At 39.0% G+C, this 17411-nt stretch overlaps 1 protein-coding gene across 1 annotated transcript in view; it reads left to right on the forward strand.

Annotated features, from left to right (window-relative positions):
* The window catches only part of Hel89B (histone acetyltransferase 1), a 203128-nt gene that overhangs the window by 74834 nt on the left and 110883 nt on the right, over positions 1-17411 (forward strand). Inside the window, exons 16-18 of the mRNA XM_068384403.1 lie at positions 11431-11579; positions 13611-13728; positions 13925-14059. Coding sequence (XP_068240504.1) covers positions 11431-11579; positions 13611-13728; positions 13925-14059 — 402 coding nt within the window. The remainder of the gene's footprint in view (positions 1-11430; positions 11580-13610; positions 13729-13924; positions 14060-17411) is intronic.

The following is a 17411-nucleotide window of genomic DNA, read 5'->3' on the forward strand; positions in this document are numbered from 1 at the left end:
ATATATATAATATATATATATATATATATATATATATATATATATATATATATATATATATATATATATATGTATGTATATTTTTAAATGTAACTTCCAAGGTAGTTACATATATATGTAATGATTAGAATAGTTAATATTACATGTTTAAAACAAATGACGTAATATGTCATGTTGGTTGGAGGAGCTAACCCTGGGATTTGCTGTAGTCATTCAAATCGTAAACAGGACATACAATGCAAACCTATGCAAACCTCGGCAAATTGACATTCTTCTTAAACGTCAACACATTGTCTCAGCGTGTGAAAGTTTGTGACGTCACCGGATGCAGGTGTCTTCCGAGTTTGTGACGTGTCTAAAGTAAACTAAGCACACGATATCTGTGATATCGATAATTTAGTCAGTTCATATCTATACTTCACCAGAATTGGTCATCTGGACCAACCCAGCTTCCTCCAGTGATGGAGATGTTTAACTCTGTTGTTTTTATAGAATAAATACTTAAAAACTATTAAGACGTATTCAGTTAATCCATTTTCATACATCTGAAAAAACACTTACTCAATGTGTGCTTATAACAGTAGCACGCCAATACATATAGGTTAAATCCCGCGTTTTGTTGTACGCACGGCAGAAATTCAAATTTCTCGGCAATCGCCGCCATGACAGTAGGTGGTCGTACATGAGCGCCATCTCTTATAGGTTACCAGAATCATTCCCAACATTCCTCAGAAATTCCCTGCCGTTGATTGAGTCAACACCTAGGAAGTTCGTTTCGCTGATATTACTTTATTCTACAATTTGGTGAAGTACCTTTTGTCTGATTATTGTTAATGGTTTTCGCTGCTGGATTTTGGATATTCTTTTGACTTTTCACTAATAGATAGACACTGTTGGATTTTGACCTGGACTGTTTTTCTGTTTACAAAATGGCTGACTCTATAAGAAAGTGTATTAGAGGATGCAAGACTCGTATGCCTAAGGCCTCTGTTGATCCTCACTCATTATGTAATGGTTGCAGAGGTCAGGTTTGTACTTATAGTAACAGATGTGATGAATGTCGGTCTTTGTCTGATTCAGAGTGGAATGTGTTTGATCGCTATGTTAAGCGACTAGAGAAGGATAGACTTAGAAGGGCTAGATCGACCAGTGTTCTTTCAAATGGATCTTCTGATAGTAATATTCCTTCTAATATACATCATTCTAATATTCCTATTCATGTTCCTAAGGCAGTAGTCCCAGACCCCGCTATGGTGTCAGAGGTAAGTGAACCTTCTTTAAAGGATGTGATGGCTGCTATTTCAGCCTTAGGCGCACAGGATCATTCCCTGACTTCGGAAAAAGAAGTTATGTGGGGTACAGCGCGTGGCTTGCAAAACAAGCTTCTGAATAGTGACAGTGAAGTGGAGGGTGGGTCCGTTCGTGTCTTTCATAATCCCAGCCCTTCCATGCTCCCCAATCCCTGGGAGAAGTAATGTCGAAAGGCCAAAGGATATGTCAGACCTTGATCAGCGAACGGACGTCCCCTCGAGTGATCCTGTTGACGATCCCCAGGTTGCTCCCCCTCGCCGCTGGAAAGGCAAGGTAAGAAAGTGTGCATCTTCGTCGGATGACGCAAAACCGCGACGTGGTTGGCGCCAACCACTGTGTTCAAGACCTCTCAAGAGACGTATGTCTCCTAATAAACCATCCTGCAGTAACTGGTGTTCGCCAGAGGTTTTCCTTTCGGAAGACGACGACGTGTCATTGTCAAAACATTCGCGTTAGACACAGTTCGTTGGAGGAAGAAGGTGCTCAGTTTATTTCTGTACACCCTTCTTCCCCTCCCTCAGATTGGGAAATGTCGCGAGGACTTTCCCCTGGTGGCCACCTGACTACTGTTGACGATCCCTCGCAGCAATCGTTACACGGTTCAGATCGCGCCTTGTGCGCCGGAAATATCGCAAGGACTTTCCCCTGGTGGTCACCAGAACTACGGTTGACGATCCCTTGCAGTGATCAGTACACGGTTCAATTAGCGCACACGGCGCTCATCAAGTTTCTGATCTGTCTGAACTAAAGAGGTCGATTTCGTCCCTGTTTGACGCATACGATTCTCGAACAGAGAAGTCTCGTCTAAAAGAAACTAAAGATATCAACAGACCAAGGAAAGGAGCTGCCGTTAACCAAGGCGTTATCGGACAGCGTATTTCTCCTACGCTCAGCAACGCTCCCTCGCAGCGATCGGGACGCGTTGTGGGAAGCGACAAGGTTCTGGTCTCTCCCTTGCGGCATTCTGGACGCAGACAGCTGTCTGGACGTATGCTGGACGCATGCAGTCAGGATTTGTCCACACAGCATGATAGACAAGCAGTTGTGTCTCCTTCACGACCTGCTGGACGCGCGACTAACGCTACCTCGCGTCACGCTGTAAACATACAACATGCGGGTTGCATGCAGCACGCTGGAAGCTCACGGCAACCTGGACGCATGCAGCAGTCTGGACGTATGCTGGACGCATTCAGTCAGTTTTTGTCCCCACAGCATGATAGACAAACAGTTGTCTCTCCTTCACGACTTGCTGGACGCGATGCTAACGCTTCCTTGCGTCACGCTGTAGATGTCCCGCATGCAGCACGCTGAAACCTCATGGCAACATGGACACTTGCAGCAGTTTGGACGCATGCAGCAATCTGGATGCATGCTGAACGCATGCAGTCAGGACTTGTCCTTGCAGCAGGATAGACAAGTTGTTGTCTCTCCTTCGCGACTCTTTGGACGCACAGCTAACGCTCCCTTGCATCACGCTGTTGACATACAGCAAGCTGAACGCACACTGGACGCACGCGAGCAGGACTTACCCTCGCAGCATGGGAGTCACGATGTTGATGCTTCCTTAGAGCATAATGAACTTATGCTGGAAGCACTGGAACCTGTCTCTCCCTCGAAACTGGCAGAACGTAAACGTGATGCTTCTTCACAACTGGATGATATCCTTCACGATGTTCCATCAGGACAGGATGAGTTCTTTATGGAAGACAATAACCGATAGGACGCGGTTTTGTCTCCTACCCATTCGACTCAGGAGATCGATGTTCCTTTAGCCGAAGTTTTAGAGGACGAATCTCATGATTCGCTGCTGGCAGCTGACAGTTTTAACATCTCTGTATCCAGAAGACTTTACTCAACCTATGCTTCATAGCCCGCCCTCTCAGTTTTTGAAGGGCAGACCCCGAAAAACATCCTCCTTCAAGAAGATGGTACTGGCTAGATCGGTTAAGAGAGCTTTCTCAACTCTCAACCAATGGACATCCAAGAGGAAGGATCTAGGGAAGGCCTCCTTTTTCTTTCCTCCAACTAGACTGGCCTCCAGATCTAGTGTGTGGTATTCGACTGGGGAAGTTCTCAGTTTGGGAGTTCCTGCCTCCTCCCAGGTAGACTTCTCCAGACTTGTTGACTCCTCACACAGGTCAGCCATGAGCAAGTCGAAGATTATGTGGCCCAATTCTAAAATGGACTCTCTGCTGCAGGGAATTTTTAGAATAATAGAAGTCTTCAGCCTTATGGACTGGACTCTCGGAGCTCTCGCAGAGGCCACAGACCATAAGAATGAGGCTCAGATGCATCTGATTGCCTGTTTGGATAAGGCCGTGAGGGATGGCTTCATCGAACTTAACGCCCTTTTTATGGCAGGAGTTCTTAAAAAGAGGGCTATGCTTTGTTCCTTCTTATCTTCAGGTTTGTCCCTTGTTCAGAGATCTGAACTTTTACATTGGTACCTCTACATACGAATTTAATCCGTTCCACAACCGACTTCAGGTGTTGAAAATGTTCGGTTGTCGAAACGAATTTTCCCATAAGAATACATTGAAATAGGATTAATCCGTGGTTGAGCCCAAAAACCTATGATAACTCCTAAATAAATTACTACACATAATTACACATGACAATAATGCACACTAAATTAGATAATAGACATGTAAAAAAGAATATTTTTAAAGAAATGATAAATAAGAAACGGGTTTTTAGCGTCGCTTTACCTTAAAAGTCCAGCGCAGGTGTCTTGTCTTGCTACGCAGAGAGTAGACGGACGGGTGGTGAGGAGGTAGAGAGGGTGACTACGTACACTACCGTAACTTATTCTAACTTACACTAAGTGAACTTTAACCTAACTTAGCTTATTTTTTTTTTTTTTATTTCTATATTTTATATTTTTTTTTACATTTTTTTTTTCTTTTTGATGATTAATTTTAATCATTTTCACTCTCTTTCTGTTTCAAGATTGTCGAGATCGTCGACATGTTTCGGCCATATTCTCTTGCAAGTTCACTCACGCGGATGCCACGCTCATGCTTTTCAATAATTCCTTGCTTTACTTCTAAAGAAAGCATTTCCTTCTCCCTTTTCTCACCACTACCACTACCACTTGCGAAACTAAGTCTTTTAGGACCCATGATTTACGTAAAATACTGTAAAGGGATGAACGTAAAAAATCACAATTAAAACACAGTTAATAGCAGAACGCACAGGGCACAACCACACGAAGCCGACGAGAACAGAGGAAGGACCCAAGCCACGCTAATTGAGGGTCCCTCTTAGGTCGAAGTGCTGCCTTCTATCGGCGGAAATAGAAAATACATCCGGCGCTATGAGTACCATCTACGTGTACGGGTATTGTTTACTTCGGGTGTCGAAAAAAAATTCGGGTGTAGAGTAGGAACGTGTTCGAATTGTACTTCGCGTGTCGAAAAATTCGGATACAACTGGTACGACGAAAATTGCTTACTTCGTGTGTCGAAATAAGATTCGGGTGGAGATTCGAAAAATTGCTCGAATTTTACTTCGGATGTTGGAAAATTCGGATGTAGATACGTTCGTATGTAGAGGTTCCACTGTATTTGCTCCGTTGGGTAATCATCTTTTCCCTCCGGACTTAGTGAAAGATTTGTCAGCAGCTCTGGCACAACAGGCTACGCAAGATCTTATCTCAAGGACTACTAAGAAAGTCCTCCCAGCTAGCTTTTTAGCAAGGAAACAAAAGGAGGCTCCTCCCACTCGCCAGCCCTTTCGTGGGAGAGCCCCTTCAAGGGGACCTCAGAGAATTGCGGCTGGAGGTCAGGCTCGCAGATTCCCAAGACAGCAAACCAAATCAAGAAAGTGAGATATGCAATCTCCAGACACTAGTGGGAGCCAGGCTTTCCCACTTTTGGCAAGAGTGGAGCCAAAGTGGGTTGGACATCTGGACGATCAATGTCCTCAAGGAGGGATACAAGATCCCCTTCCTTAGAATGCCTCCCATGTTGTCGATACCATTAGAGTTGACAACAGTCCACTCAGGGAACAAGGCAGCAGCTCTTCAAGAGCAAGTGAACCTTATGCTGTCGAAATCATCCATAGAAGTGGTCGAGGACACATCCTCGGAGGGGTTTTACAACAGACTTTTCCTAGTTCTGAAAAGATTGGGGGGATGGAGACCTGTTTTGGACGTCAGTCCATTGAACAAGTTCGTCAGCAAAGTAAAATTTGCCATGAAACTTCAGCGTCAGTCCTTGCAGGCACCAGACAGGGAGACTGGATGGTGTCATTGGATCTGCAGGACGTGTATTTCCATATCCCGATACACCCGGATCACAGAAAATTTCTAAGGTTCGTGTTCTTCAAGACCACTTATCAGTTCAAAGCACTTTGTTTTGGACTGAGCACGGCTCCCTACGTTTTTACTCGAGTGATGTCCAACGTGGCTCGCTGGCTTCACCTAAAGGGAGTAAGGATTTCTTTGTACTTGGACGACTGGCTACTCAGAGCAGAATCACAAGTAAAGTGTCTGGAGGCTCTTCAAATGACAATGTCCTTAACGCAACAGTTAGGTCTGATGTTAAACCTGGCTAAATCTCAACTAACACCCTCACAGAATATCATTTATCTGGGGATGAGAATTCACTCAGCGGTTTTTCGGGCTTTTCCAGCCCCGAAACGCATTCTAGATTGCCTAGTAAAGATGCGACATTTCCTAGACTTTCGGTCCTGCTCGGTGAGAGATTGGATGAGTCTCCTGGGCACCCTCTCATCGATCGAACATTCCTGTCCCTGGGAAGACTTCATCTACGGCCTCTTCAATTTCATCTGGCAAAGTTTTGGACGAGAGGTCAAAGTCTGGAAAAGTGGATGCCGATCCCGCTGGGGATCAGGAATCTCTTGGATTGGTGGGACGATGCCAACAAACTCTAGGAAGGTCTCGAACTGTATCAGAAGAACCCCGACCTAGTGTTGTACTCCGACGCCTCAGACATGGGGTGGGGTGCAACACTCGGGAAGGCCGAGATATCGGGTCTGTGGGTAGAGTCTCAGAGGAAATGGCACATGAATATCGAAGAGGTAGTGGCAATTCACCTAGCCCTCATTCTCTTTCAGAAGGAAGTCCGAGGAAGATTGGTTCAGATCAATGCAGACAACACCACTGCGTTGGCTTACATAAAAAAGCAGGGAGGCACTCATTTGGCCTCACTTTACGAGGCTGCGAGAGATCTACTTCTCTGGGCGAAAGCGAGGGACATAACCCTGATTACTCGCTTCGTAGAAGGGGAGAAAAATGTCAGGGTGGATCTGCTCTGCAGAAGAAGGCAAGTTCTAACTACAGAGTGGACCCTGCATCACGAGGTGTGCACCAGCCTTTGGATGTTGTGGGGTCAACCCTCGATAGACCTCTTCGCCACACAAATGACAAAGAGGTTGCCGTTATTTTGCTTTCCAGTCCCAGACCAGGAAGCAGCCGCAGTGGACGCTTTTCTTCTGAACTGGGAGGGTCTAAACGTGTACGCTTTTCCTCCATTCAAGATCCTGGACAGAGTCCTGACAAAATTCAGGGAATCGCCCAACGTCCGCATGACCCTGATAGCTCCATTTTGGCCCATGAGACCTTGGGTTGCGGAGATAATGGAGTGGCTGGTAGATACCCCCTAAACATTACCAAATCAGAGCGATCTACTCAAACAGCCTCACTTGGAGAGGTACCACCAAAATCTCCTCGCTCTCAATCTGACTGCCTTTCGACTATCGAAAAGCTGGCAAGAGCGAAGGGCTTTTCAAGGGAGGCTGCACGAGCTATCGCCAGAGCTAGAAGGACATCCACTATTAGGGTTTACCAATCCAAGTGGGACATATTTAGAGTATGGTGCAGGAATAACAAACTTTCCTCTACCAGTACCTCTATAGCCAATATAGCAGATTTTCTGTTGTATCTATGTACAAAAGAGAAGCTGGCTGTGCCTACCATCAAGGGTTACCGCAGCATGCTAGCCTCGGTCTTTCGTCACCGACACATTGACGTGTCAGGTAACAAGGATCTTTCAGTTCTCATTAGATCTTTTGAGACGACTAAGAGGAAGGACAATCCAACCCCCTCGTGGAACCTGGATGTAGTCCTGGCCTTTTTAACCTCAAGTAGCTTTGAACCCTTGGACAAGGCGTCTTGGAAGGATCTTACCAAGAAGACACTTTTTCCTAGTTGCTTTGGCTACAGCAAAAAGGGTAGGAGAGTTACAAGCCATCAGCAAGAAGGTGGGCTTTAATGGAGACAATGCTGTCTGCTCCCTTCAGCTGGGCTTTCTCGTGAAAAACGAGAATCCTTCTCAACCTTGGCCTAGATCTTTTACCATCCCAGGGCTATCTCACTTGGTTGGACGGGAGAAGGAGAGAGGCCTTTGTCCAGTGAGAGCTCTGAAATTTTATCTGCACACGTCCAAAAACCTGAGAGGACAAACAGACAACCTCTGGTGCTCGGTTATAAAACCCTCTTAGCTGATATCAAAGAATGCTCTAGCTTTTTTCATCAAGGATTTGATAAGGGAAGCTCACCAGAATTTTGAGGAAAGGAGTTTCCCAATCCTTAAGGTGAAACCACATGAGGTTAGAGCTGTTGCAACTTCTATGGCTTACAAGCACAATAAATCAATGAAGTCAAATCTGGAGGCTACTTTCTGGCAAAGTAAATCAATCTTCGCAGACTGTTATCTCAAAGATGTCCAGACCCAGTATGAGGATTGCTGTTCCCTTGGTCCGTACGTTACCTCCGGCGTCGTAGTTGGAGAAGGGTCTACTGCCTCTTCCCTATAATCCAATATATACCATTGCCTTTTTATTTTTCTTGTACTTGTGTTCACAGGTTGTCTGTGAAAGTTGTTGCAGCCTTCCACAGTCTGGGATGCAAGTCAAGTTAGTTTATTTATGTGTGTTTTTTTTGGAGTAGGTGGTCAGAATCAGTATCCATGGCTCTGCCAGGTTTGCAAGGGTGGAGGTCTAGTCACGCTAAGGTCAAGGACCTTGTGGCAGCCCCACAGAGACTTACAGCCCCCTGAGTGGATCACCGAGTCTCTTAAGGAATGCAGGCGAAATGAGGCAGGATAATTTTGAAGCCAGCTTCCTTATCGGGTAAGAACCAGATTGTTAGTACTACTAATTGTAGCTATTAATAATTATACAAATTCCCGATGGGATGAGGTTTTCTACCCACCTCCAATGGTGTCAATCAGCTATATATATGTAACTACCAGGTTAGTTACATTTAAAAATGGTATTTTAAATATAAAATTAATTTTTAAATATACTTACCTGGTAGTTACATATATGAAAGGGCCCTCCCTTCTCCCCTCTGAAAACAGGGGCATGGAATTTCTGAGGAATGTTGGGAATGGTTCTGGTAACCTATGAGAGATGGCACTCATGTATGACCACCTACTGTCATGGCGTCGATTTATGCGAAATTTGAATTTCTGACGTGCACGCGACGAAACGCAGGATTTAAGCTATATATATGTAACTACCAGGTAAGTATATTTAAAAATTAATTTTATAATAAAAATACCATATATATATATATATATATATATATATATATATATATATATATATATGTATGTATACATATACAGTATATGTATGTATGTATGTACGTATGTATATATATATATACCTGTATATATATATATATATATATTATATATATATATATATATATATATATATATATTATTATTATTATTATTATTATTATTATTATTACTAGCTAAGCTACAACACTAGTTGGAAAAGCAGGATGCTGTAAGCTCAGGGGCTCCAGCAGCGAAAATAGCCGAGTGAGGAAAGGAAACAAGGAAAAATGAAATATTCTAAGAAGAGTAACAACATTAATATAAATATCTCCTATATAAGTATAAAAGCTTTAACAAAACAAGAGGAAGAGAAATAAGATAGAACAGTGTGCCCGAGTGTATCCTCAAGCAAGAGAACTCTAACCCAAGACAGTGGAAAACCATGGTACAGAGGCTATGGCACTACCCAAGACTAGAGAACAATGGTTTGATTTTGGAATGTCCTTCATCTAGAAGAGCTGCTTACCATAGCCAAGAGTCTCTTCTACCCTTGCCAAGATGAAAGTGGCCACTGAACTATTACAGTGCAGTAACCCCTTGGGAAAAAAAAAATTGTTTGGTAATCTCAGTGTTGTCAGGTGTATGAGGACAGAGGAGAATAAGTAGAGAATAGGCCAGACTATTCGGTGTGTGTGTGTAGGCAAAGGGAATTGAACCGTAACCAGAGAGAAGGATCCAATGTAGTACTGTCTGGCCAGTTAAAAGACCCCATAACTCTCTAGAGGTAATATCTCAACAGATGGCTGATGCCCTGGCCAACCTACTACTTACTTATATATATATATATATATATATATATATATATATATATATATATATATATATATTATAAGTATATATATATGCATGTACATATAATATATATATATATATATATATATATATATATATATGTGTGTGTGTGTATATATATATATGTAAATTTATATATATATATATATATATATATGTATGTATGTAAATATGTATATATATATATATAATATATATATATATATATATATATATATATATATATATATATGATATATTCTAACATAAGATTGATTTATTCTTTGTCTTTGAAGGGTTTTCACTACTGCTAAAGGTTTGACAGAATCAAAAGCTTTCTCATAGTTTATAAATGCCATACATAGTTTTTTGTTATACTCAGTAGATTTTCCCATTACCTAGTTAATTACGTAAACTTTAATTAACCAAAAGAACATGTAGGCTTTAGAAGTGTGTATTCAGCAACTGACCCCCCACACACACACACAAACACACACACACACACTCTCTCTCTCTCTCTCTCTCTCTCTCTCTCTCTCTCTCTCTCTCTCTCTCTCTCTCTCTCTCTCTCTCTCTCTCTCTCTCTCTCTCTCTCTCTCTCTCTTTTTTTTGCATTAAAATCACAGGGAAGCATGATGCTCAGATTCAAAAGAACCACAGGGTAAATGAAAATATGAAGCTTGAGATTAAGTTTCCTAATACTGTACTGTATTTCTTCAGATATTTACAAAACAATACTCCTCCCACAGACACCTGAGAATACAGGCTAAGTAGCTTGTTTAGGAGTGGAATATTGTTTAGTAAATATGTGCATGTATGTTCGTACGTTTACTGTACCATATAGAATGTAAAGGGACTTTGTTCAATAAATCAGTCTTTTGACAAAGTATCATGAAACTAGTCAGGGCTTAATTGAAAATTTTCTATTTTCATTTTCCCTGTGGATCTTCTGGATGTTGTATTATCTATATAATACTGTACTGTACTTTGTATTAATATAAAGTAAACATGGTATCAAAGTACTTGCTTTACCAGTCATTATAGCGCTGAATGGCCTTTGATGCCCCAGTGCTTGGCTTAATGCCTAAATCCTATATTCAATTCAACCCTTTACCAGTCATTATGGAGGGTTATAATGTAGCCCCACCCATTACCAAGACCTTCCTTGGTGATTGGTCAACTCTCCAAAGGGGGATGAAGTCTTTGTTATTTTGCAAATGTATACTAACTTTAGTCTCTTCATTCAGAGAAAACTAGAAAAATTAGTAAACTTGTAACATCAAAAGTTCCAAATTTTACTATTAATTTTTTCACATTTAGAGACACATTTTCTTATCCTTTTAACATTTATCAAGCTTGGTGTTCGTGAAAACTAGTTGATCCTTTGGCTTCTAGGGAATGGACAATAAGTAATCCCCTATTCCAGGGAGGTGACGTTTTCCAAGCTAGTAATCTAACATATTTATCCCATTTTTTCTGTTGTATTTTACTTGTATGTCTATCAGTAATTAACCCTGATTATGATGACCAGCATTTTCTGCTTTTTACACCAGTGTAATGATTTTAAAAACTGTCTTATTTGAATAATCTAATATCCTTTCCTATCAAGTCCAAAATAGAAAAGATTTGAAAAGGTTGACTCACCCTTTCAATTTCCTAGTACAACAATGCCTAATATGTGTGAGAGAGAATTTCTTTTAGTTAAATGTTTTGTAAATGCCATAATTTTCAAGAAAATTCTTTTTATTTGCAGATACAGAATCTCAGTGGTCCTGTGGCATTAACACTGTTCAGTGGTGGTCGTTTAAGGCCCAAAGTATATAGTACTCTGGAAGAGCGCCGTAAGGCCATACAAAACAATGTTTCTCAAACTTCAACTGATCAAATTAGTTTAGCTACAACGTAAGTATTCTCCTCAAAAAGCCTTATATTTTTATATTTATGCTCTGGATAAGTCAAAGATTTAGATTCGCCTTCTCATACACAGGTTTTTTCTCTCTCTGCTTCTGCACATACCTTTATCAATTCAAGTTTGTATATTATGTATGGCTAAATATAATAGGCATTATCATAATGTCTATTTATATTATTCTCTCTTGATTTTGAAGAGGCAGTAATATGTTAAAATAGATTTTTCTACTAGCCCTTTGTATGGTTTAATAAACAGGTAACTTGATATCCAATCAATTTTTAAAACTCATGTTATTGTCCAGTAAAGCATTATGGTATGAATTTTTGCTTTTTTGTTCTTATTGTAATTTTTATTATAAATATTGGAAGTGTAACAGATTGACCATCTGTCTGTCAATTAATCCATCTGTTATCCCTGCCTTATCATAACTTACCCAATTGAAGGGATCTCCGTCAAACTTTGTACAAAAAAAAATCAATGTTGCACAAATGTGCCCAAGAGAATTTCTGGAGAACATGATATTACGTTGCACATTTTCACAAGGAAAATGAAACTGGGAGTATATCTTGGCAGGTTTTGTCTTATTTTTTAAAATCATCATCAAGAGGACTGTAACAGTGATGGAAATATATAGTTTGTATACATGGGGGAAAGGGCAGTTTAACCCAGTAGCAGGTGAGAAACTATTATCTGTGAGTAGAATAAGGTCGAACATCATTTGCAACTGAGGGCGAGTACTGTACACCATTTACAAACCTAGATTTTTGCGTGCAGGTGGACATTCTCCATTTCTGATAAGACCAGTCAAACAGCACCTTTTAAAATCTAAATATATTGTGCATTGTTTCAAAATGAACATTTTTATTCTCTGCATAGCAATGAGATAAAGAGAAACCAATTTTCATATCTGTAATATTTAGGGTTTTTTGTACTGTATATGTAAGCATGATTTTATATAAATAAGTAAGGAAATAGGCAAGATATTGAAATATTTTGATAAATTTGACAAGGCAATAAGATAGACTATAATGACTTTACTGTACTGTATATAATTACAGTAGAAGTTTTATTCCAGCTGTTACCGAGTTGTGGAATGATCTTCCTAATCGGGTAGTTGAATCAGTAGAACTTCAAAAGTTCAAAGTTGGAGCAAATGTTTTTATCTTGACCAGGCTGACATGAGTCTTTTTGTAGTTTATATATGACATATCTGTTTTTGACGTTAATAGTTTATATAGGACATATCTGTTTTGAGGCTGTTACTGTTTTTAGAATGATATATTGTTAATTTGTTCTCATTTATTTATTTCCTTATTTCCTTTCCTTACTGGGCTATTTTTCCCTGTTGGAGCCCTTGGGCTTATAGCATCTTGCTTTTCCAACTAGGGTTGTAGCTTGGCTAGTAATGATAATGATAATAATAATAATAATAATGTGTGAGCCATCTACATGCGATAAACAAGGTATGTACAGAATGGTGGACTTGACTCTTTGGTAAATGGGGGTGGTGCTGCTCCTTCTCACAGTTGTTGATAGATTTTCAGCTTTTTGTAAGTTTGTTTGCATTATCATTCAAAAGCATATAAACGAAAATTCTTCCATTATGTTTTAGTCCTCTTGAAGATACCTCAATGAGATTAAACCAGCTACACTAGCATTTGCACTCTGTTTTACTTTTTGAGAAATAAGTATACAGTAATGTACTTGATAAAGAAGAGATTGTTGTATTTAAGAAACATAAGTAAAAGTGTGTTTCGTTTAAGAGGAAGAATTGTGTGTTTTACCATTCTGTATTGCATAATAAAAATTAATATCAAATGCATTCGAGATGAAAAGTAAAAATAATACTAAATGCTTGCAGACCTGACATAAGCAATTAGTGGGTTGAGCATCTGTTTTAATTGACTTCTACCATCCCCACCACATATATCTATCACACCTTGCCAAATTTTTTTTCTAAATTAATAGTATGAATTCCCTTTTTCTGAGTAATTTTATTAGAACAATATAATTTTTTTCAGGACCCAGGCTATGATTGCGGGTGCCATAGTACGCTTCAGAATTTTGCCAGAAAAACTCAGTCCTGTGATAAAACCCTTAATGGATAGCATTAAGAAAGAGAAGGTTGATCAATTGCAAGTAAGTTTTGTGTAGAAATTGATATAAAAATTCTTGCAAGAATTTTATATTTTATCCTGCAATAACTTTGCAACAATTAGAGTATAACACTGCTGTAGTTTATTACATAAGGTATTGATCTAACTTTAATATGTAGTGTCTGTTCAGCATGGCTTCAGTTTTGTCCTTTTCATAATTTTGCATTTTTTTTTTATAGAGGTTAGCGGCAGAAGATCTAACAAAACTCCTAGAACTATGCATTGAACGAGAAAAGAGTCCGAATGAAAAAGTTCTGAAAAATCTCGCTATATTTCTATGTGTTGACCAAGAATTTACTCCAAAGGTTATCAAGGTAGGTTTTATGGGTTTTATTGTGATGTGCAGTTTAAAAGGACTTATTAAATGTAGGGTTTTCATTATAACTAAATAATTTGTCACTAATTGCTGCGTGATTTAGCGGGCATCCAGTCATCCCTATTTTTTACTTTTTGATGATCCCACCCAATCTTCAACTCTTTCTTCATAGTTCTTTTTTACAACTAACTTTTTTTTAACTACTGTATCTGCACGGCTGCCCTATACAGTATTCATTTCATTGATTGATTGATTTGAGGTTTTCTGGCATCCTGACATCTAAGGTAATTGACGCCGATATATTCTTTTCATTGTTGTTAGGACTATCCTAGCTGTATCCCTAGATAGAAAAGTAGAATGCTGCAATCCCAATGGCCTTGGAAAGAAAAGAGCCCAGTACAGAAAAGAAATGAAGCATAGAATAAAAGATGAAATATGCTAACAAAATTAAATTGATAAGTAATGCATATAATCTGAAGCTAAAGACTTAGCCCAACCTGTTCAATTAAACTGTATCTGCACCAAGTTTAAATTTCTTAAGTTTTACCGATTCAACCATTTGATTGGAAACATCATTTCCTAATTTGGTCATATTTAAAATAAAACTTCCAGAATACCCTACTGTTTAGTGTCGAGATCTATTGAAGAAAATGCAAGATTGATAGAATTAACTTCATACCTAATACAGTATTTTGTTCTGGCTGGTTTGGTCTTGGAAGATCTGATTACAAAGAAATTTTAGAAAAATCTTGTACAGCATGCACAATGAGCTACATGAACAATGGGGCAAAAGATTAATATCCAGGTCATGTTTTTGTTCAACCATTCAAGATAAGAGTCAGCTATTAAAGACCAGATAGGAAAACAATAATCAAATCCTGACAAAAAAATCTTAGGATAGATTGGTGTCTTCACCTAGAATTTTAAGTGAGCTGCATCTAGTGAAAGAAATATTGTCAATGGAAGGGGCTAAGAGTATTTGTGGAGGTTGCCCTATTCTAAACTTACTTTCATACTAAAAGCTTTGTGAAGCGTTCAACTTTACCCCTAATAGTTTTCACCAGCCACAAATGTTGGTTATATGTTAAGAGATTCTGTAACCACAAGCATACATTCAGGTGATGCGATTGACATAAAGTAGCATCATATGTATGAGCAACAAGCTTTTTTTCAAAGGCCAAATCACATATGTATCATGCAGATATCATATAAAAAGTGAAATGTTAAGAAAACCCCCCCAACAGAACAACAGTGGAATTAATATACCCTAAGGAATCTGTACAGGTCACATTTGCGTAGTTATTATGGTGCCCACCATCTACTCAGCAATATATTGGTTGAAAATTTTAGCTGTAAGCAAAGAACATGTCTTAGCTAATGCCAACAGCCAGTCATTAATCCTTCATTAAACACATTTGATATTTTCATTACTAATGTGATCTTACCATTGAATACTAATGAATAGGGTTTATTTCTTTAAACTAAAACTATTTGTTTTCATTATCATACCAAGATGTTTTCCCACGTTATAAAACTAGTCTCCCTAATTAAATAAATCTTGGTATGCAATGCAATTCTATATGAATATACTTTATGAGCAAACCCATAGTCTGATTTACCTTCTTCATTATTTCAGAAAATTTGTTTTGAGATTATCATTTCCTATATTTGTGACAAGATATCTAAATGCAGCACCACCATTGATAGGTTAACTTCCCAGTGTTATACCTTTTACTCCGGCATGTAGCTTTCTCATAACTTCTGAATTAGCAACATTCATTTAAAGACTACCACCACTTGCCATTTGTTTCAGCCTGTTAACTAATGTTTCCAATTTTTTGTACACTTTTATTTGGCAATACTACATCAAGTGCAAAATCATTTTCTTCAATGCCATCCTCAATCCACTCAATTCCCTCTCTCTTTTTTTTTCCAAGTGTCAAACACATTTCAAAATCCAATAGCAGTTTAAAACGAAGAGAAAATAATACATTCCATGCTATTCAGAAGACATCTGACCTTTTGACACCCAGATGGCACTTGCTACTTTAATGTATTGTTTTTATTGTGGACGCAACTGTAACCTCTCAGAATCTTCCTACGCATTTGACTGTTGACACTGTCAAAAGCTTTGTCAATATTTATGATAGCCATACAAAGAGGTTTGCGGAATTCAGAATGCATTGTTCCTCGGCCCAAGAGTTTGATCATTTTAGCCAGTAGCAGTTGGTCTGTCATTGCTGGTGGGCTGTAGATCTCCTTGTCCTAGCTTTGCCAGGCAAATTACAGTAGTGATTAATTCATATAAATCCTTTTGTACAAATGAATGATAAATGCTTAGGTATGCCATTCAATATTTTTTACTTTTTTCTGTTATTTTCTAACACAAAATACCAGCTTATTTGATAAATTCAAATTTAGAGTAGACACAGCGCAATAGGACTGGCGTCAGTTCATCTCTTCGCAGCTCCCTGAGGTATAAGTTTCCTCTGTCCCTTGTTAGAACTTGGTTAAACTAGAGGGTCACTCAGTAGAGTGAAGACCTCCGCTGTGGCAGCTTTTTTCTTGACCTTTTGGTCAAACTTGACCTTGACCTTTGACCTTAACATGTATTAATTGGCATGGATTATCATATACTCAAATATGAACCAAGTTTGAAGTCTGTGACAGCAATGTCTAAACTTATGGCTGATTACGTGAATTGGACATTTATCTTGATTGTGACCTTGACCTTCCAAAATTTAATAATTTCTAGCTTTTTACATATCAGTTAATCCCTGGAAGTTTCATTACTCTACGATTAAAATTGTTGCCAGGAAGCTGTTCACAAACAAACTCACACACAAACAAACAAAACCACAAACGGGTGGAAACATAACCTCCTTCCAATTTCGTTGGTGGAGGTAATAAATGGTGCATTATATCCGCGATTCGTTATTACTAGTCATTTTTAGCCCTTGTGTAATAACCGATATATAATATAATAGAACTCAATACATACAAGGCCATAAATCTTTAATTGATCTCTCAGTTATCATTATTTAATTGCTACTCAAAGTTTTGCTTTGCCACAAAGTTAGATACAAATTCTGTAAAGCTATTGAGGTCAAGTCTTCAGATTACCAGAACCAATGAAGCTATCTTACTCGCATCTTAGCAACAAAAGCTAGTAGAAATGCCATCTTATTTGTGGAATCCAGCAGAGAAGCCACCTGCAAACCTCCATCATGAGGCTCAATACTACACAGTATTCTAGAAGTTTTGTTCCAGCTGTGGCCAAGTTGTGGAATGATCTTCCTAATCGGGTACAGTAGTTGAATCGGTAGAACTTCAAAAATTCAAACTCACAG

The sequence above is a fragment of the Palaemon carinicauda genome, chromosome 12 (genome assembly GCF_036898095.1).
Source record: "Palaemon carinicauda isolate YSFRI2023 chromosome 12, ASM3689809v2, whole genome shotgun sequence".
Lineage (NCBI taxonomy): Eukaryota > Metazoa > Arthropoda > Malacostraca > Decapoda > Palaemonidae > Palaemon > Palaemon carinicauda.